At 44.2% G+C, this 15,654-nt stretch overlaps 2 protein-coding genes across 3 annotated transcripts in view; both read left to right on the top strand.

Moving 5' to 3' along the window:
• Positions 1–506: 506 nt before the first annotated feature.
• LOC116391388 (ras-related protein Rab-37) lies at positions 507–10,852 on the top strand. Of its 2 annotated transcripts, XM_031861914.1 has the most exons (9): positions 508–1,246; positions 2,098–2,208; positions 4,047–4,088; positions 5,803–5,869; positions 6,062–6,114; positions 6,489–6,554; positions 7,317–7,373; positions 7,453–7,529; positions 8,904–10,852. In XM_031861914.1, exons 1-9 carry the CDS (start codon positions 1,136–1,138, stop codon positions 9,007–9,009), a joined length of 690 nt encoding a protein of 229 aa, XP_031717774.1. In that variant the 5' UTR covers positions 508–1,135; the 3' UTR covers positions 9,010–10,852. The 2 variants fall into 2 exon arrangements, with proteins under 2 accessions (XP_031717775.1, XP_031717774.1); XM_031861915.1 differs by lacking the exon at positions 2,098–2,208 and having other exon boundaries at positions 507–1,246.
• Positions 10,853–12,780: 1,928 nt separating this feature from the next.
• nherf1b (NHERF family PDZ scaffold protein 1b) overlaps positions 12,781–15,654 on the top strand; it is a 20,001-nt gene continuing 17,127 nt past the window's right edge. The window contains exon 1 of the mRNA XM_031861912.1: positions 12,781–13,704. Within this exon, the coding sequence (XP_031717772.1) occupies positions 13,171–13,704 (534 nt within the window). The 5' untranslated portion in view covers positions 12,781–13,170. The remainder of the gene's footprint in view (positions 13,705–15,654) is intronic.

The raw sequence follows: 15,654 nt of genomic DNA, 5'->3' as shown, positions 1-15,654 counted from the left end.
CAGGCTCTTTTTTTTTTTTAGATGCACTTCTCTCCACTGATTCCATCTTCAAAATGAATGTTTCATGTTCATGTCTGAGGGGTGAGATGTTGCCTTCATGGGCTCAGACGATAGATTACGTGTCAGTTATGTAACATGAATGATCTCTGAACCATTTGTCATTAGTCCTGTCACCACGGAGAGGAGCGGGGACTGGACTTGAACACTGGGGGGAGACAAACACTGCAGATTCATTTTTCGGCTCAGCCAAACCATTTCTGACATGTATGACATGCTAATTAAATGGGATATTTATAGAGTCAAGTGTGTTATTGAGACTTGGACTGCTGTGAGGAGAAAAGCCAACGGGTTGATGCAACAGCAATAATAATTAAAAAGGATAGGTACTACTCTGGGGTAATATTTAAATAAACATTAAGGCTTGTGCGCCATTTTACGCACCAAGAGCAGTTCATCTGTATCCGTAGGAAATTATACATCAAGTGTATTCACACTAACAGATCCCAGTTCAGCCCCCGTCCTCCTCCCCGGGTCTCCGCTCTCCTCTCTGACCCGCTGACTGATCGAGCACCACCTGTGGCGGATGAGTCAGCCGTCAGCGCGCGCTTGACCCCCGCAGCTGTTATTTGGGGACAGCGTGAGCCCGAAACACAGACCGACGCGTTCACTCATACCAGAAACCCACAGCGTTGTTGGCTGTCTCGGTTAACGGTCTGTCCACGCCAGGATGCAGAGAAATGTTTCCGCCTTGTTTTGTCACCGCCGCTCTCCTGACTGGTGGACGCAGACGCGCTGATTGTTGTTCAAGTTTTGACAGCATCGCTTCCGTCTTTCCACAGCGCGGAATCGAGGTGTAATTTCTTCTTCTCCTTCTTCTTCTTCTCCTTCTTCTTATTCTTCTTCCTCTTCTTCTTCTTCCTCTTCTTCTTCTTCCTCCTCTGAAAGCGCCCGGTGATCATTCTGTGGCCACGCGCAGTAATGCTCGCAGAGGGGCTGGAGGCTGGCGGAGACCGGGACTGAGCGGCGGACAGCTCGCAGAAAACCGTGCGCGTCTTTTCTCGGAACACATCTCGGAGACGTCTGCAGGTTTCGGCTTCCTTGTCAAGCCCGCGCTCTCTTCTTAACTGGCGTTGCGATGTCCACCAGAAAGACATCGTTGACGGACAAGCAGGCTAAAAACGGAACGTCCAAATATTCGTTGGAGAGATGCGCTTCTGTTAACGAGTATTATGATGTTGCGTTCAAGGTGTGTATTTCCGTCTCGTCTTGATCTTTTGTTGTTTTTGTTTTGTTTGTTGTTTGTGGTGCTAACAGGTGTCTAGATGTGCTGTAGATTTGACACACAAACAGCTGGGTGCACATGCAGCAGCATGCATGGTGCCTCTCCACATCTGCATAATGAGTGAAACCTTAAACTATTAGTGTCTTTATGCATCCTCCTGGTTAAACAGGAGGCCAAGTCATCGACCTGACAAGTCTCTCTGAGCCTCTGGAGGTTGCTTTGTCCGCCCTGACTGACAACGCAAATATTTGCTGAGGGTGTACTTGTTGCTCCCTCTCGTAAAATATTTATAAAAAGCTGAGGCACACCAATCAAGACAAAAGGAAAAGTTTAATTGCACTGTTATCTATGAGGTCTGTGTTTTTATGCGGCTTTGACTCACAGTGCAGGATGGATTGTATAATTACACATCCTGTTGTTTGCAATTATATTGATTAGTTTTGGACGCACGCTGAAAAATGATGAGTTGAAATTGCAGTTGGCTCAAACATCTCTCTCCAGTGTCTCTCTGCAGAGCGTCACATGTTATTGGCAGCTCAGACACACACACAGTGTGAATCACAACACTAGTTTCATTTTCCTTAATACGAACTGAAATCTTGCCAAAAAGCAGACATTGCACAACATCATCTTCTGACTCAAACATCATGGTCGCAGTTGGGAAAACATTTCTTCTCGCTCAGTTGCAAAATAAAACCGTCTGCTTTAATTTCCTCTTCAGTCGGGGTTTGTGATTGTTTATCATAACACCATATGAGCTGTCAGTCATGTTTGTTTTGTCCCTCTTCTCTGGTGGGGGGGGGTTTGCTCTATAGGTGATGCTGCTGGGAGACTCGTCCGTGGGGAAGACGTGCGTCTTGGTGCGCTTTAAAGACGGGGCGTTTCTGGGAGGCAACTTTATAGCCACCGTTGGAATAGACTTTAGGGTGAGAGAGATGCTGTTGAACACAATGGCTCATTATAATGTTTATTGTTTCTGCGTTTCTGCTACTTTCTTGTTTCTATCTCGAGGAAACACTTTAGCATCTGAAAAACAACCTAATGATATTTTTTTTAAGGCAACAAGGGATCCACTTGTTCGAGACACTGCGGCCCAATTATCACCTTATTTCCTCGCTGAACACTTCGTCGTTCTGCGATGATGGCACCAAATGTACAAATCCTCTCTCGCCAATCAGTCGAGTTCACAAACCACTTGTGCTGCGAGGCTCTGAGGACGGCTTCCTAAATGTCTCGGCTGATGCCTGCCCACGTCTCTGTCTCATGAACAAATTGTCTGCAGCTTGGCTCGGTCCTGGAGGAGCTGCTAAACTCGTCGCATATACACACACACACACACACACACACACACACTAGTGAGTGACGGTTGATGAATTTGTAGCAGATTTCTAGGAAACATCTCACTCTGCAGGGATGAACATGCAAACAAGCTGTTCGACCCCCAGTCCGCCTCCAATCAAGGCAAAACACTCACTAATAGCACGTCAAGTAGGGGTGGTTTGAGGAGGAAACTGTGCTGCATTAGACAGAGCGACGTCTTCTTCGATGGTGGTGAAGACATTATAGAGCGTAATGGACATCAGGCTAGAGCTGTATGGACGTCGTCTATTCGGAAAGCATCCAAATTGCATTTTGCCACTACTCAAGCGAAAGCAACAAGTACCGCAGCCAGCACCCATTCATAAAACGCCTTACAAAGGGACCTGACACTGGTTTACACTATTCATTCAGATTGTCTCCTAACGAGAGGCAGCGACCGTTTTCTGGCTCGTGTTTGTGAGAAGCTGCTTAGAAACGGAGTCATCTGAGAGGAGCCGTTGAGTCAATATGCTGAGGTTGTCCTCTGTGCACGGATAGGCAGGCAGGCTGTTGTGGCAGCTTGTAACATGGCCGCTCTATTTTCGGCATGCTTCCTTTGTAGCAGTTACTCAGCATGCAGGCTCCTCTCGCGTCATAATTGAGAGGGGGAAAAAATGGAAACCCATGGCAACTAATGCAGGGGTTGAACCATGTCCGTTCTGCTAAGGCAGAGGATTCAGCAGGTGGCAGCTCTCGCGCTTGCACTCGCAGCAGAGGCTTCTTTTTGTGTCACCACGTCAGCTCTGTCTGCATTTCTTCATATGAAAAGGCGGGAGCTATTTTGTGATGACCTGTCACCGACACAGTGATTGAGGAAGTGCTGCAGAACATTTCTCTAGTCACACTTCCTCCATCTCTCTTTGGTGGTGTTGTTTTTTTTTTTCTGTGCAAGGTTGAAAATGCGGTTGTGACCTAGCAGGTCATGTTAACACACAACTCCACTTCCTCCCCCACATGACACGGAGCATGGTGGAACCAGTGTTTTGTGATTGCATACTGCATGTTACCTTAACCATTATTTCCTCATGGGTCACAACATTTAGCTTGTCTTTTTAAGCGGGGTGCCCCAAACAATTTTTAAGCCAATCTTTTCTTCTCAGGACATCAGACGGCCCCCCTACGGGGCTGCAGGAAATGAACGGGGGAGTCGGTTGTTATGCTGCCAGTCGTCTTCCTCACTGTTGTGCAATTAAGTCTAATCCCAGGACCTTGTTGTTGTGTGGGTGTTACAAATTACTTTCTTTGCCAGCATTCAAAGCCACTTTTAGTTGTCTTGTTTCTTTTACCACATGCCGAGTGTCTTATCGTTTTCCATTCTGCTGAGACGCTCGTCGCTCAGCACTGCAGTCTATTAAAGCATATGGTGGGCTGTGACAGTCTCTCACGGCTCCTCTCGTGTTTGCAGAATAAAGTGGTGGACGTCGACAACCTGAAAGTCAAACTGCAGGTGAGAACATGCGCCTTTACTCGAGACCCGTGTCTGCGTTTTAGCTCACAAATCATCTCCTCCGTCTGTATAAAGACTCGTCTGGTAGATGATGTAGCATCAAAATTAATCCGAACAGTAATTTACAAATAATAGTTGACCTGAATATGCTTTACATATAGCAGTACACTACTACATTGTCATTGAATAGGCTATGAGGAAGGACTCTGTAGTGTTGTGTGCCAGCAGCAGGCTGTTACTCTGAGGCACAAACAGGTCTATCATCATAACCTGTTCATTCAACACACAGTGGAGGATGCCAAAATTAGATTCTTCTGCCAACTCGGGTAAATCATTAGATTTTCTTTTCTTGCATGGTCCTTGAACATGATGAAATCCTGTTATTAAATCCCCAGGAGTCTAAATCTCTACTATAGAAACGAAGCTGACGTGAGAGACTATGGTTTAAAGTTTCCAGGCTGACTGGAGGAACAATGTAGCAGATTGATTGACGTAATATCGTCATTTTATGTCTTTTTAAACTAATTATTAGATAGAACCTAAAAACTGCACTCTGCCTTTAGACAACTAAAAGGAATTTGAGGAAAACTTAGTAAATAACAAATAAAATGTGTTTTTTTTCAGCTTTCCATTTCCTTGATATAATCTATTAATTTGATTAAATACATTAATATTGGATTCAAAGCATAACTACACTAAATGGTGAACACCATAGAGTCAAAAGCTGCATTGGCAGTTAGTTAAGGTGACCATATAGTTTTAAAACCTTCCAAACTGGGACCCTTAATTAAACTCCACGTTCATGCACAAACACATGTATGTGATTATGCATGCAACACAGACGTTTTCATCAGAATGGGGGACTCATTATTTCAGCGCTGAGCACAAATACCGATTCCAACACCATGGACAGTAGACCAAAATCCACCAAAACAGATGTTTATTTGAGAACAGTTCAGTAACACTAGTAGACACAAAAGCCATGGATTGGATACGTGTACTATAATAATAGATTGCCAGATACCTTTTAAACTAAACACAGGGTATTGGTCGGTGTGCAGGTTGCCAGCTATTGTATAATGCTATCAGACTCTCTTAATCTTGATCTTTGGCGTTTCCACTGTATGAAACGGAGGCCTCCTCGAGGCAATTCAATTTCTTGTTAGGCGTGACAGCTAGCTAGATGTTAGCGTCAGAAAGAGCCGCCGGTATCATGGCAAACCATACAGTTATTGCTACTTTGCTAAGCTAGGCTAGTTAGCCTACCTTTTAGCATGACTATAGCTGTTTTATTTACCTTATTTGTGTATTATTTATGTCCCTATTTATGGTTAACAAGCTAAACTTAGATGCTAGTTGATTGTAATTGAGGTATTTAATTTACAGAAAACATTTAAGGGGCACAAAACTAAATGTAGCTTTAGCGGCAGGCTGTGGCTAACTCATCTGACCAGCTTGAACTAGCTCAGTGTGTCTATCTCGCTTCAACTGTTTGGTTTTGAGCCGTTTGATTTGAAATTATAGTTTTTTAAAACTATGTATAAAAAAAAAAGTCAGATTCTGATCTAAACTTCTTTTGGACTACGTATATGGTTCCTGGATTTTGACCTTGTGGGTTGGTATAATGGTATGTTTCTGCTTAAGTCGTTGGCTGTGGAGGATTGTTCACTTTTCCCACGTTGGATGTTGTGTAATTATGTGGTTTGTTCCGCAGATCTGGGACACAGCCGGCCAAGAGAGATTCCGCAGTGTAACACACGCCTACTATCGAGATGCCCAGGGTAACCTTTGCTTTTTATGTTGCACTTCCTCGTGCTCTGTGTGTGCCGATGTGTGGGAACGGGTGCTGTAGGTAAGGGTGAACCCGGGCTGAGATGTGCACTTTTTTGTTTTTATTAGCGTGCATAGAAAGTGTGAGTAGGTGTTGATGTGTGCGTTGCATAAGAATGAAGGTGTTCCGTCTTCTTTTACAGCGTTACTCCTGCTTTACGATATCACCAGCAAGCTGTCGTTTGACAATATCAGGGTGAGACTATCAAATTACTTTCCCCTCCTTCTTTATTCTCCCTCTTCATCTTCACTCCCTCAAGCCGAACGCGTCACTCTGTCTGTTTACATGCAAAATACTGTTGAGGACCTCCAGCCTTTTCTCACAGCCCTCTTTGGAAATGACATGATGTTATCGTTCGCTCCGCTACACTGTTCCCAGTTTCAGTAATGAAAAAGCAATAAAAATGTTCAAGGATAGGAGTGACTCAGTCTCACCAGGATTGATTGGAGGATGGTAATGACACACAGCTCAGGAGGAGAGTGAAAATGTAGACTTTAAGTGGTGGTATTTGTTTTGTTCATAAACCAATTCCCCCCCCCTGTATCTGTCTGTCTCTTGTACTTTCAAAGGCTTGGCTGACTGAAGTACACGAGTATGCCCAGAAGGATGTGGTCATCATGTTGCTCGGCAACAAGGTGAGCAAAGCTTCCTATTTTTGCGTTCCATAAAAACAGATCAGGAGGATAACGGGTCTCTTAGCACAATTTAAACACACTCTTATCGCACTCAGACAGACATGGGAATGCTTAACAGGCAGGAAATGTCTCCACCGAGCAGCACGTGTGCAAATACGAACTCTCACTTGACATTTAAAGTCTTAACGGTGTTTGTGTGATCAAATGATTTATCTTTTGAATATCCCCGTGTGAAAATCAAGTTGGTCCATTTACAGAATCGTCCACATCAACACACTTGATTCCTACCCATCAGCCAATGTTATTAGATCATTGTGACTGCGAAGGACAAACAAACAACCTGCCATTAAAATGACTTATCGCTTGCTCCAAGCTTCCCTTGCATGGAGCCATTTCCTCCACAACGCCGCTGGTGATGAGTCTGCAGTCGTTGCTCATATATTTCTACGCTCCCTCTGGCGGCTCAGAGAGGACTCGCGTTTCTCCGGGGTCGGAGATGTCACGCAGCAGCAGCTCAGATCATTTGCTGTGAGTGCAGCACGACTGCCGGCATCAGTCTGTGCGAGCGCTGCTCTCCTGCCAGAGGTTGAGTTTCTGACATCCCATCAGTCTGAAGGAGCTCTGGCTCTGTGTTTGGCGGCGGATAAGAGGATGTGCGGTCTGACCCGATGGTGCTCCACTGAAGCTAATGGCATGGGGGATCTCTGACCCTTCACCGCCGCTATGATGACTTGTTTTCTCTCCCCTGCTGCTGTCTTGCAGGCAGACATGGCTGCAGAGAGGGTGGTGAAGACGGAGGACGGAGAGAGGCTGGCGAAGGTAATGTATGGCGGCGCTACGCGGTCACGTTCTCAACGACAGACACTCCAGATGCTCCTCTAATGTTTTTCCATTGTAGGAATACGGTGTACCATTTATGGAGACCAGTGCGAAGACAGGAGTCAATGTGGAGCTGGCCTTTCTCGCTGTAGGAAAGTAAGTCTTAAAGCTCCACTGATGCATATGTTATACCAGCAGTGGATGAAATCACAATGTGTAATGTGAAGTGTGTAGCTCAGAGAATCATCAGCTGACTCTGCAGCTCTGCAGACGACCTGCTCCCTATGTAGATATATGAAGGGTTCATTTTAAGCTAACAAAAACACAACCACTCTTTCAAACATAGTTATGAATATTGTATTCCATGTCTCCCAAAAGATCCCTCTAAATCCTATACACTGGTCTGTGAAGAGGTTTATGATGAGATGCACATTTAAATGAATATCCCTTCATTTGATTTCAGAGGCATGATTGGTTAATCTGTCCCGTGATTTTATTCTGAGCTCTAAATCACAGCTGGTTTTGTTCATGTTTTGGTTACAAGATGATGGAAAGAAGCAAAAGCAGTCAAGCAGATCTTCCTCTACACCCACCACATAAAAGAGAGAAAACGACTGAATACAGAACATTAACATAAAAGAGAGAGAGAAACAAAACAAACACACTTGGGGATTATACAGAGGAATTATTGGCACTTTTCTCATTTCCAGAGTCACTGAAGAGTAATCTCCAAAACAAATATTTAACACCTCAAAGGCTTTGTCTTCTTTTAAATAGTCCTCTGAAGTGAGAAAATGAATGTTTCTACAGCAAAAACAGAATCTTTCTCTTCTTGTAGTAAAAACAACAGAATGAAATGTATTCCCAGTTTAGTTTGGGTCATGCTTCTCGAGTAGTAAACACTGAGGTTCCACATAAAGCGTTTGTATTTTAATCCGCTTCACGCAGTCAGCCGACATCTTTCTGCAGACTCTGAGTTCACTCTGGTCTTCTCCTCTGAGTATTTACATACTTTGATTTAGCATTAATGCTCACAAGCCTTCCTCTGACTCCTGCAACTAATCTGAACACTTTCTTTCAAGCTAATTTCTTGTTTGTTCCTGTTGACTCGTTGTAATGGGATTGTTCCCTGTGGATGTCAGACTTGAACTGTATAAATTCTGCTTTTGAATGACTCCCTTGTGCTCACACCTTCACTATTGAAAGGCAGGAAATAAGAAACGGATTGTTAGTGAGTCTAAAAAAGGACTGATTGCGCAGCATGTTTCTAAGACTTGTGGAAGACAGTAATGTGAGTGATTTGCTATCTTCATGTGTATTTTAAGTGCAAGTTGGATTAAATGATTCATGCCAGAGGCATTTTGATTAAAACTCAGTCCAGATAGATGTTTCCCTCCCTCGCTAGCTTGCTCTTTTTTTCTTCTTCTATATTTCTCTTCCTTTCTCATTTTCTTGATTTGCTCACCCTATGTGCTCCATCCCACACGTCCACCCCCTCTGTATCCAACTTCCTGTGTCTCTCTCCGTCAGGGAGCTGAAGCACAGAGCGACACAGCAGCAGAATGAGCCCAAGTTCCAGATTCACGACTACATCGAGGCTCAGAAGCACAAGTCTGGCTGCTGTGGCCACATGTAGCTGATCCTGATCACCAGGCAGTGAGAGACACACACATAGAGAGAGAGAAAGAAAGAGGGGGAGGGAGGAAGTGGGATAGAGGTAAAAAAAAAAAAAGAAGTCTGCTCTCTTATGAAAAGCTAATCCCAGCACCAAGCCCGAGGAGCAGACGACCTCGTCTGGAATGGAAGGTGAATCTGGATTGGCCGCCATCCCTTAAATGAAATGTGAATTTAAATGTCATGCGTAGAAATGTTTGTGGTCTTTGTGGTGACAGTTGTATCAAACTACAAGTCAGGAGTTACAATCTGAAATGCAATATCAAACAGGAAACATGGTCATCATTTTATTCTGCATCGCTGCAAACTCAAAATTATTGATTTTGGATGAAAAATATGGGGCCCGTGTATTATTATGGGGGAAGGAGGTGTCTGCCTGGTCAGACGCATTGCACTAAAGGTTAACTACACCCTCAAATTCCTCTTGAAAATATCTAAATATAACAAATAACTGCACAGTTTACTGCCACTGACGGGGAAATAGATCTGGCTCATGTCAGCGTGTCTTGGCATTTGCTAATGCTAATGCTAACATGTCTAGTAGGGGCCAACATTTATAATAAGTACGTTTTAGGCGAACAACACTTGTGTAAGTTAAGTATTTTGACAGTATTCTATTTGTTATAGTCGTGCAGTATTATGTTTGCTAGTGCCTTAGCTAATTACAGTAACTTGCTAACATTAGCTCGCTAACATCAAACTTGCCCCATTCCATCACTATTCTAGTTATTTACTGTCCTGGTAGACACAGGGTGCTAAAGTAATCTTTTTACGTGCTGAAAAGATCAGCTAGCTACTTGCATTTTGTTAGCTTTTCAGCCATTGGTTGCATATTGATAGTTTTCCCCTCTGACGGGTGTGGTTTTCACTTTATGACGCGTTGCGCTCTGTCTCTTTACACCTCTGAGTCTATTTCCTCGTGGTTGGAACGGGGCCACAGAATTCGGCTGAACCAAACTTCCAAATCCATGCAGACAGAAAAGTGTATTAACATCCAACCCTGTCTCCTACAAAATGAGGTTCCCATACAACTAAAGTGCACTCTCAATTATGTTTTGAGGAAAATGTATTTTCTTTCAGGCCCAACGGTCGCAGCTTTAAACTGTTTCAAATACATTAATAATCAAAAAACAAAAAATACATCATAACTACTTATCTAGATTTACTCAAATACATCACGGTTGGCTCAAAATGACTGTGACATTGAACCAAAATACGTCAAAAGTATCCGCGACTAAATAGATTTCCCTGGAAACATATTTCATAATGTTTCATTGTGTGGGAGCGTAGATTTTAGGAGACAGGGCTGTAACATTGTATGCCAATGAGAATCTTTGTGAATATGTGTGCAGCAGATGAAACATATTTTAGTACGTGGTTCAGCTTGACTTCATGTTTGTAATGAAACTGTTTTTGGTTGCTGTTAAACTGAGCTTCAGTGACTTCATCTTCAAAGTGAGCTCGACTCTTTGACCTTTTGTTCGGTCCTGGAAGCGAAGTTCGTACCTAATCTCAGACCTGTCACCTTCTTCACCCTGCAGTTTGCAGTTTTATACAAACAATCAATAGGACTGTTAATGTGGATGTCGCATCTTTTTGCCCTGCAGCTCGTAGTTTGTTTCCCTCCCTGTTTTACCAGACTGTGAACTGAATCCCTTTTGGCCTTACAGTCTGTATCATCATTCATCGATAACTCAGCGTGTTTGAGAAGTGGACTTCAGTCTCACAGTCAGATTGTAGCTAAATGATCCCGTCTGTTCACATCTGTACTGCTGTTAGATAGAATAAAGCCAACTTTTTGAGGGCGCCCGCCCACTGTGTGTCTGTCTGTACATTCAATTCAGGGCCAGTAAAACGTCATTCAAAGGGAAACTGTACATGAAGATGTGCTGGAGGATCGTCCCACTGCTGGCTTCATACAAAGAGATAATTATTTTCACGTCTTACCATTCTGTCACTCACACACACACACACACACACACACACACACACACAGTATTGTGTCTCCTTTACCGATGGATGTTGTCTAGACTGTTCCGAAGCTTTATTTGTTCACGTGCCGCATCGTGCAACTCGTTTCTTTGCACAATGCTCATGAATGTTTGCTTGTCCAACATGCTTGATGTCCCATTTGTCACGGTGATCACAAAGTGCCCTGAAAAAGTGCTTTATCACATTATATATATAAAAAGTATATTTTGTAATGTATGTGGTGTTGTTTTATTGAAGTCAGTCTCGTCTGTGTGTCTTGTGTGTGTGTGTTGGGCTTTTGCAGGGAAGGGGTGGAAGTCACAGGATGTGCTGAGGTTAATGAGCCACTGTGTGGCAGCAGCTACACTCTTTACTCTCGAGCAGGTTGCACTTTAAAAACAAGTGTTTTATCAATTAGACGGGCTCAGCACATGTGGATTCTATATTTTAGAGACTATTTTATGTCATTTTAGAGGTACATTGTTTTTGAAAGGATGCTCAACATCTGGATGATGTCTTTGGTATTACCGTGGTTGCATTAATGTGTCAGGTGAAGTTAGTGGACGCAGTGCTACATGGAAGCAAATGTCGACCTGAATGCAGCTCTCCCACTCACGTCTAGGAGTCACAGCGCCGAGTCAGACACATCAAGGAGCCTGTGCATTTTATATCCTTCACTGTGAAGAAAAGAAACTGTAATTATCTGGATGACTTCCCACCAACTAAACTAACAGCTGCCCTTAAACACGCTGCAGGTATCGGTGCTGATGCTGCTGTAGCTTTAAATCCCCAGGTTGGAGAGTGCTGAGAGATCCTGTCTCATGTCCTCTTATCAGGTCTGGAAGCATTCTCAGCTGAAAAGTCAAATCCTCCCCGAGGATTTTAAATCGGGAGCTTCCTGCCGGGCGCTATTTTTACAAGCGTGTCACTCACATCTCTCAAGGCCAAGACGGGCTCCGGGTGGACAGGCTTCAAAAGCACTGTGAAGTGTACAAATTATGCTGATCATTAATTCATAATGTGTGCATATTGATGATTTAAATCGTATATCTAATCTGTAGACGGGCATATCAGAAGGCCATACACCATAGGAGCTCACATATTATTTCTCACAGCTCACAACCCTTAATAATTACAGCTGTATACTATATTTAAAACAATATTACTGAGATTAAATCTGTTTTACACACTACAGGGGGAAATAACACGAATAAAATGTTAGTAAAGGTCACAACATAATCCCTGAGGAATATCACAGACAGAGACGTTGTAGTCTGCGTCCCTCTGGCAAAACATATTAATAGATGGATGGATACTTCATTATTCATAGGGAAAATTCCCTATAATTTCTATTATTTTGTGCTTTTAATAGCAGGAATTAAAGAGAATAAATGCAGTATGTATCAGATAATTAACTGTGCTAAATGAAAATCATTCAAAAGTGTGATAATGTGGTTCTGAGTAAAGGTTGTAAAGTGAAAAGATGCAAGAAATGAGGATGTATTCAGAGCAGTAAGTACCAAAAAATGTACAATGGAAATATAAGGCAAAACGTCTATAGAAGTATAAATATATAAAACTAAAATGGGAATAAATAAAGTTTTTAACACAAAAATGGAGGGGGGGGGGGGGCACTCTTTCCTTCTTGAATCCTCTATCTGGTCCTTTGATCATCATCATCTTCGTTTCCCTGGACAGTCCCGGGTTGTGTTCACTCCTCTGGTCCTCTGCTTTGCACAAGGCTGCCAGCTGGGCCGGTCCCTGAACGCACCTCCCTCTTCCCGGGCGGCTCTTCTACTTTTGGTCGCACACTGAGGCGGAGCTGTGAGTCTAAGCAGTCCTCGGGTCAGGCCCTCCGCCGTCTGATAGCAGGAGTCTCAGTGAGGATTTACACAAAGTGTGAGGACCGACTCAGACTGTGACTCGTGAGTGTAGGTGGACCACAGAGTGGGACAAGCACGAGCACCGTTTCCCACGGACTAATCTCCCCAAGAGGGCGGGGGTTGGGTGCTTTTTTTTGAAGGGGTACCACACACACACACACACGCACACACACCGCTCCCCCAGCAGCATCCTGCACAGGTCTTGTAGTCATTCCCACTTTAAACTAGAGACGCATTTCAGCAGCGTAAAGGCGAGTGGAGCCTGAACCATGCCGAGCAAACGCCAGTATCTGCGCCCGCGGCTGTGCACGCTGGAGAAGGGGGACAACGGCTACGGCTTCCACCTCCACGGGGAGAAAGGTAAGACGGGCCAGTTCATCCGGTTAGTGGAGCCCGACAGCCCGGCAGAAACGTCCGGGCTCCACGCCGGAGACCGGCTGGTGTTCGTGAACGCGGAGGACGTGGAGAACGAGAGCCACCAGCAGGTCGTGTCCCGGATACGAGCCACCGTGGGCTGGCTGGAGCTCGTGGTGGTGGACCCGGACACCGAGCAGCTGCTGAAGAAACACAACATGAAGTGTCTGAAGGAGTATGTCGCCGACGGCGTCCCGCTACCTTTCGACGAGGAGGAGGAGGAGGTGGTGGTGGTGGTGGAGGAGGACGGGGACGGGACGGCAAACGGGGATGGGGTGAAGGAGGAGGAGGAGAGGGACGGGACACCCAGGGAGTCCACGCCAGTCCCGGAGAAGAACGGAGAAATCCACGTGCACGTGGAGAAAAAGCTGAGCATCAACTCCGTGAAGGTGAGTCAAAGTTAAAAACATGTTTCTGCACAGTCACCTCTCACTTTCAGAGTCCTTTCCTCCAGCTGTACACTTTATAACATTAAAGCCACTGAATGCACCCCTGAGGGATTGTTGTCCTGGATCTCTGTGTCTGAAACATGGATAAGAGGACCAACAACAACCTGGTTCAGCTTTGGGGTCTAAACTAAACCGTGACCCCCCTTTCCTCTGTCTTCTTTAAACTTCAAACTGTTGCTCAACATTCTCCTCTCAAATACTGTGACGTGTTTATAAAAGACATGTTGGTGTGCCGTTCCTTTAGAAAACCACCATAACACATATCTGGCATTGCTGAACCCTCCACAACAAACAACAGGAAATAGTCTCAATCTCCACAAAATGAGTCCCACTCAATACATTATGTTCAAACCTTTGATCTTTGTCTGTTTCGGGGCTCATTGTCACTCCGCAGTGGACACTTGTTGTTGTGTGTGTTCCCTTGTTTGTCTGTGAACTCAGTGGGGTTCATTAAAAAGCACTCGAGGAGAAGAGGTTTCATCTGTGGCCCCTCGCTGCTGCATCCTGGATGTTTAACCCCCCCCGAGGGTGTTTCTGTCTGAGTCCGGCTCTGCTGCTCGTTGTGCATTAGTCTGCTGGAGGTGGAGGTGAGGTGGGAAGAAGGGCCACAGATCAGACACAGACACAGAGAAAAGAGCAGTCATGAGCAGCTCCACTCTGTCTCTATGGCAGATAGCATGATGTGTTGAATATTATTGAATAATCATGACGTTATTAGGCTTTTCTGCATAGTGTAATAACGGTGGAATCATAACCAGGATGTTCAGTGTACGTTTATGACACTTTGAACTTGATGGAAAAGTGACGATGAGGAGTCAGTTTGGGAGATATATACGGAGGTGATATCTGTCGTGAGATTAATCTAGATATCGTATTTTGGTTCGTGTAATATTATGATACAACTTGAATATTTGTGTCTAATATAATACGCTTATTTGTGGGGGTTTTTCGAGAGTAAGATGATAAGATTAATATCGCTCTAAGGTTGTTTTTATGCTTTGGTTTTATACAGATTAAATAAACGAGATACATGAGAATAACGAGTGTGATGAATATCATGTGTTAATGAATTACTGAGCTCTAGATGTGCTGGTAGGCAGATGTTGTTACCTTTGGACAGACACACATACCACCGGTAAACATCTTTCCCAAAATGTCTACCTCACTCTTTAAAAGTTGAAGTTGGGTGATTAGTTATTTTCATGAAAGATAAGTCCTTACTTGTTCGATTGATCGTGATTTAATCACAGCGTCCAACGTGGCATCTCTTCCAATGTCTTGTTTTCATATCAGGATATTACATTTAAAATAAAATAAAACAACCTGAATGACCAAGTCATTGTTGGTCCTTAAAATATCAGCGTCTTCAAATGTTGTCTTTTTTGAGACCAACAGTCCAAATGTTTCACCATAGAAGACAAAGGAAACAGACAATATTCACATTTTAGAAGCTGGAACGAGATGTTTTTGGGGGGGAATCTGTACTTCAAAAAAATAGTTAAAATGCACAAAGAAGGTCTCTGTCTGCTTGGTCATCACATTCAAGGAATATTCAGATCGAGTGAATATTCAGATCGAGTCATGCTGAGCAGTGAGCCCAGAGTCTCTTTACCGTGAACGCGTACACAACCAAGCTTTGACCGGCTGCACCGGTTACCCGGGGACACACAGAGCGGGTGTGAGGGTGCAAACCGGACCCGAGGGATGCCGTGTCTCTGTGTTACAGTCGGAGACACCTCAGGGTGGCTTTCTCTGCAGTGACTCCACTCTTTCTGGAATTTTTCTCCCGACATCCTGTCCGGCATTCCTGTGCCCGAGCCCGAGCCCTGTGGCCTGGCCAATGACACACACACACACACACACACACACACACACACACACACACACACA

This window comes from Anarrhichthys ocellatus, unplaced genomic scaffold, assembly GCF_004355925.1.
Source record: "Anarrhichthys ocellatus isolate YVR2014 unplaced genomic scaffold, GSC_Weel_1.0 scaffold26, whole genome shotgun sequence".
In the NCBI taxonomy this organism is placed as follows: domain Eukaryota; kingdom Metazoa; phylum Chordata; class Actinopteri; order Perciformes; family Anarhichadidae; genus Anarrhichthys; species Anarrhichthys ocellatus.
The sequence above is the reverse complement of the archived record's forward strand: the minus strand, read 5'-3'. Positions and strand labels throughout refer to the sequence as shown.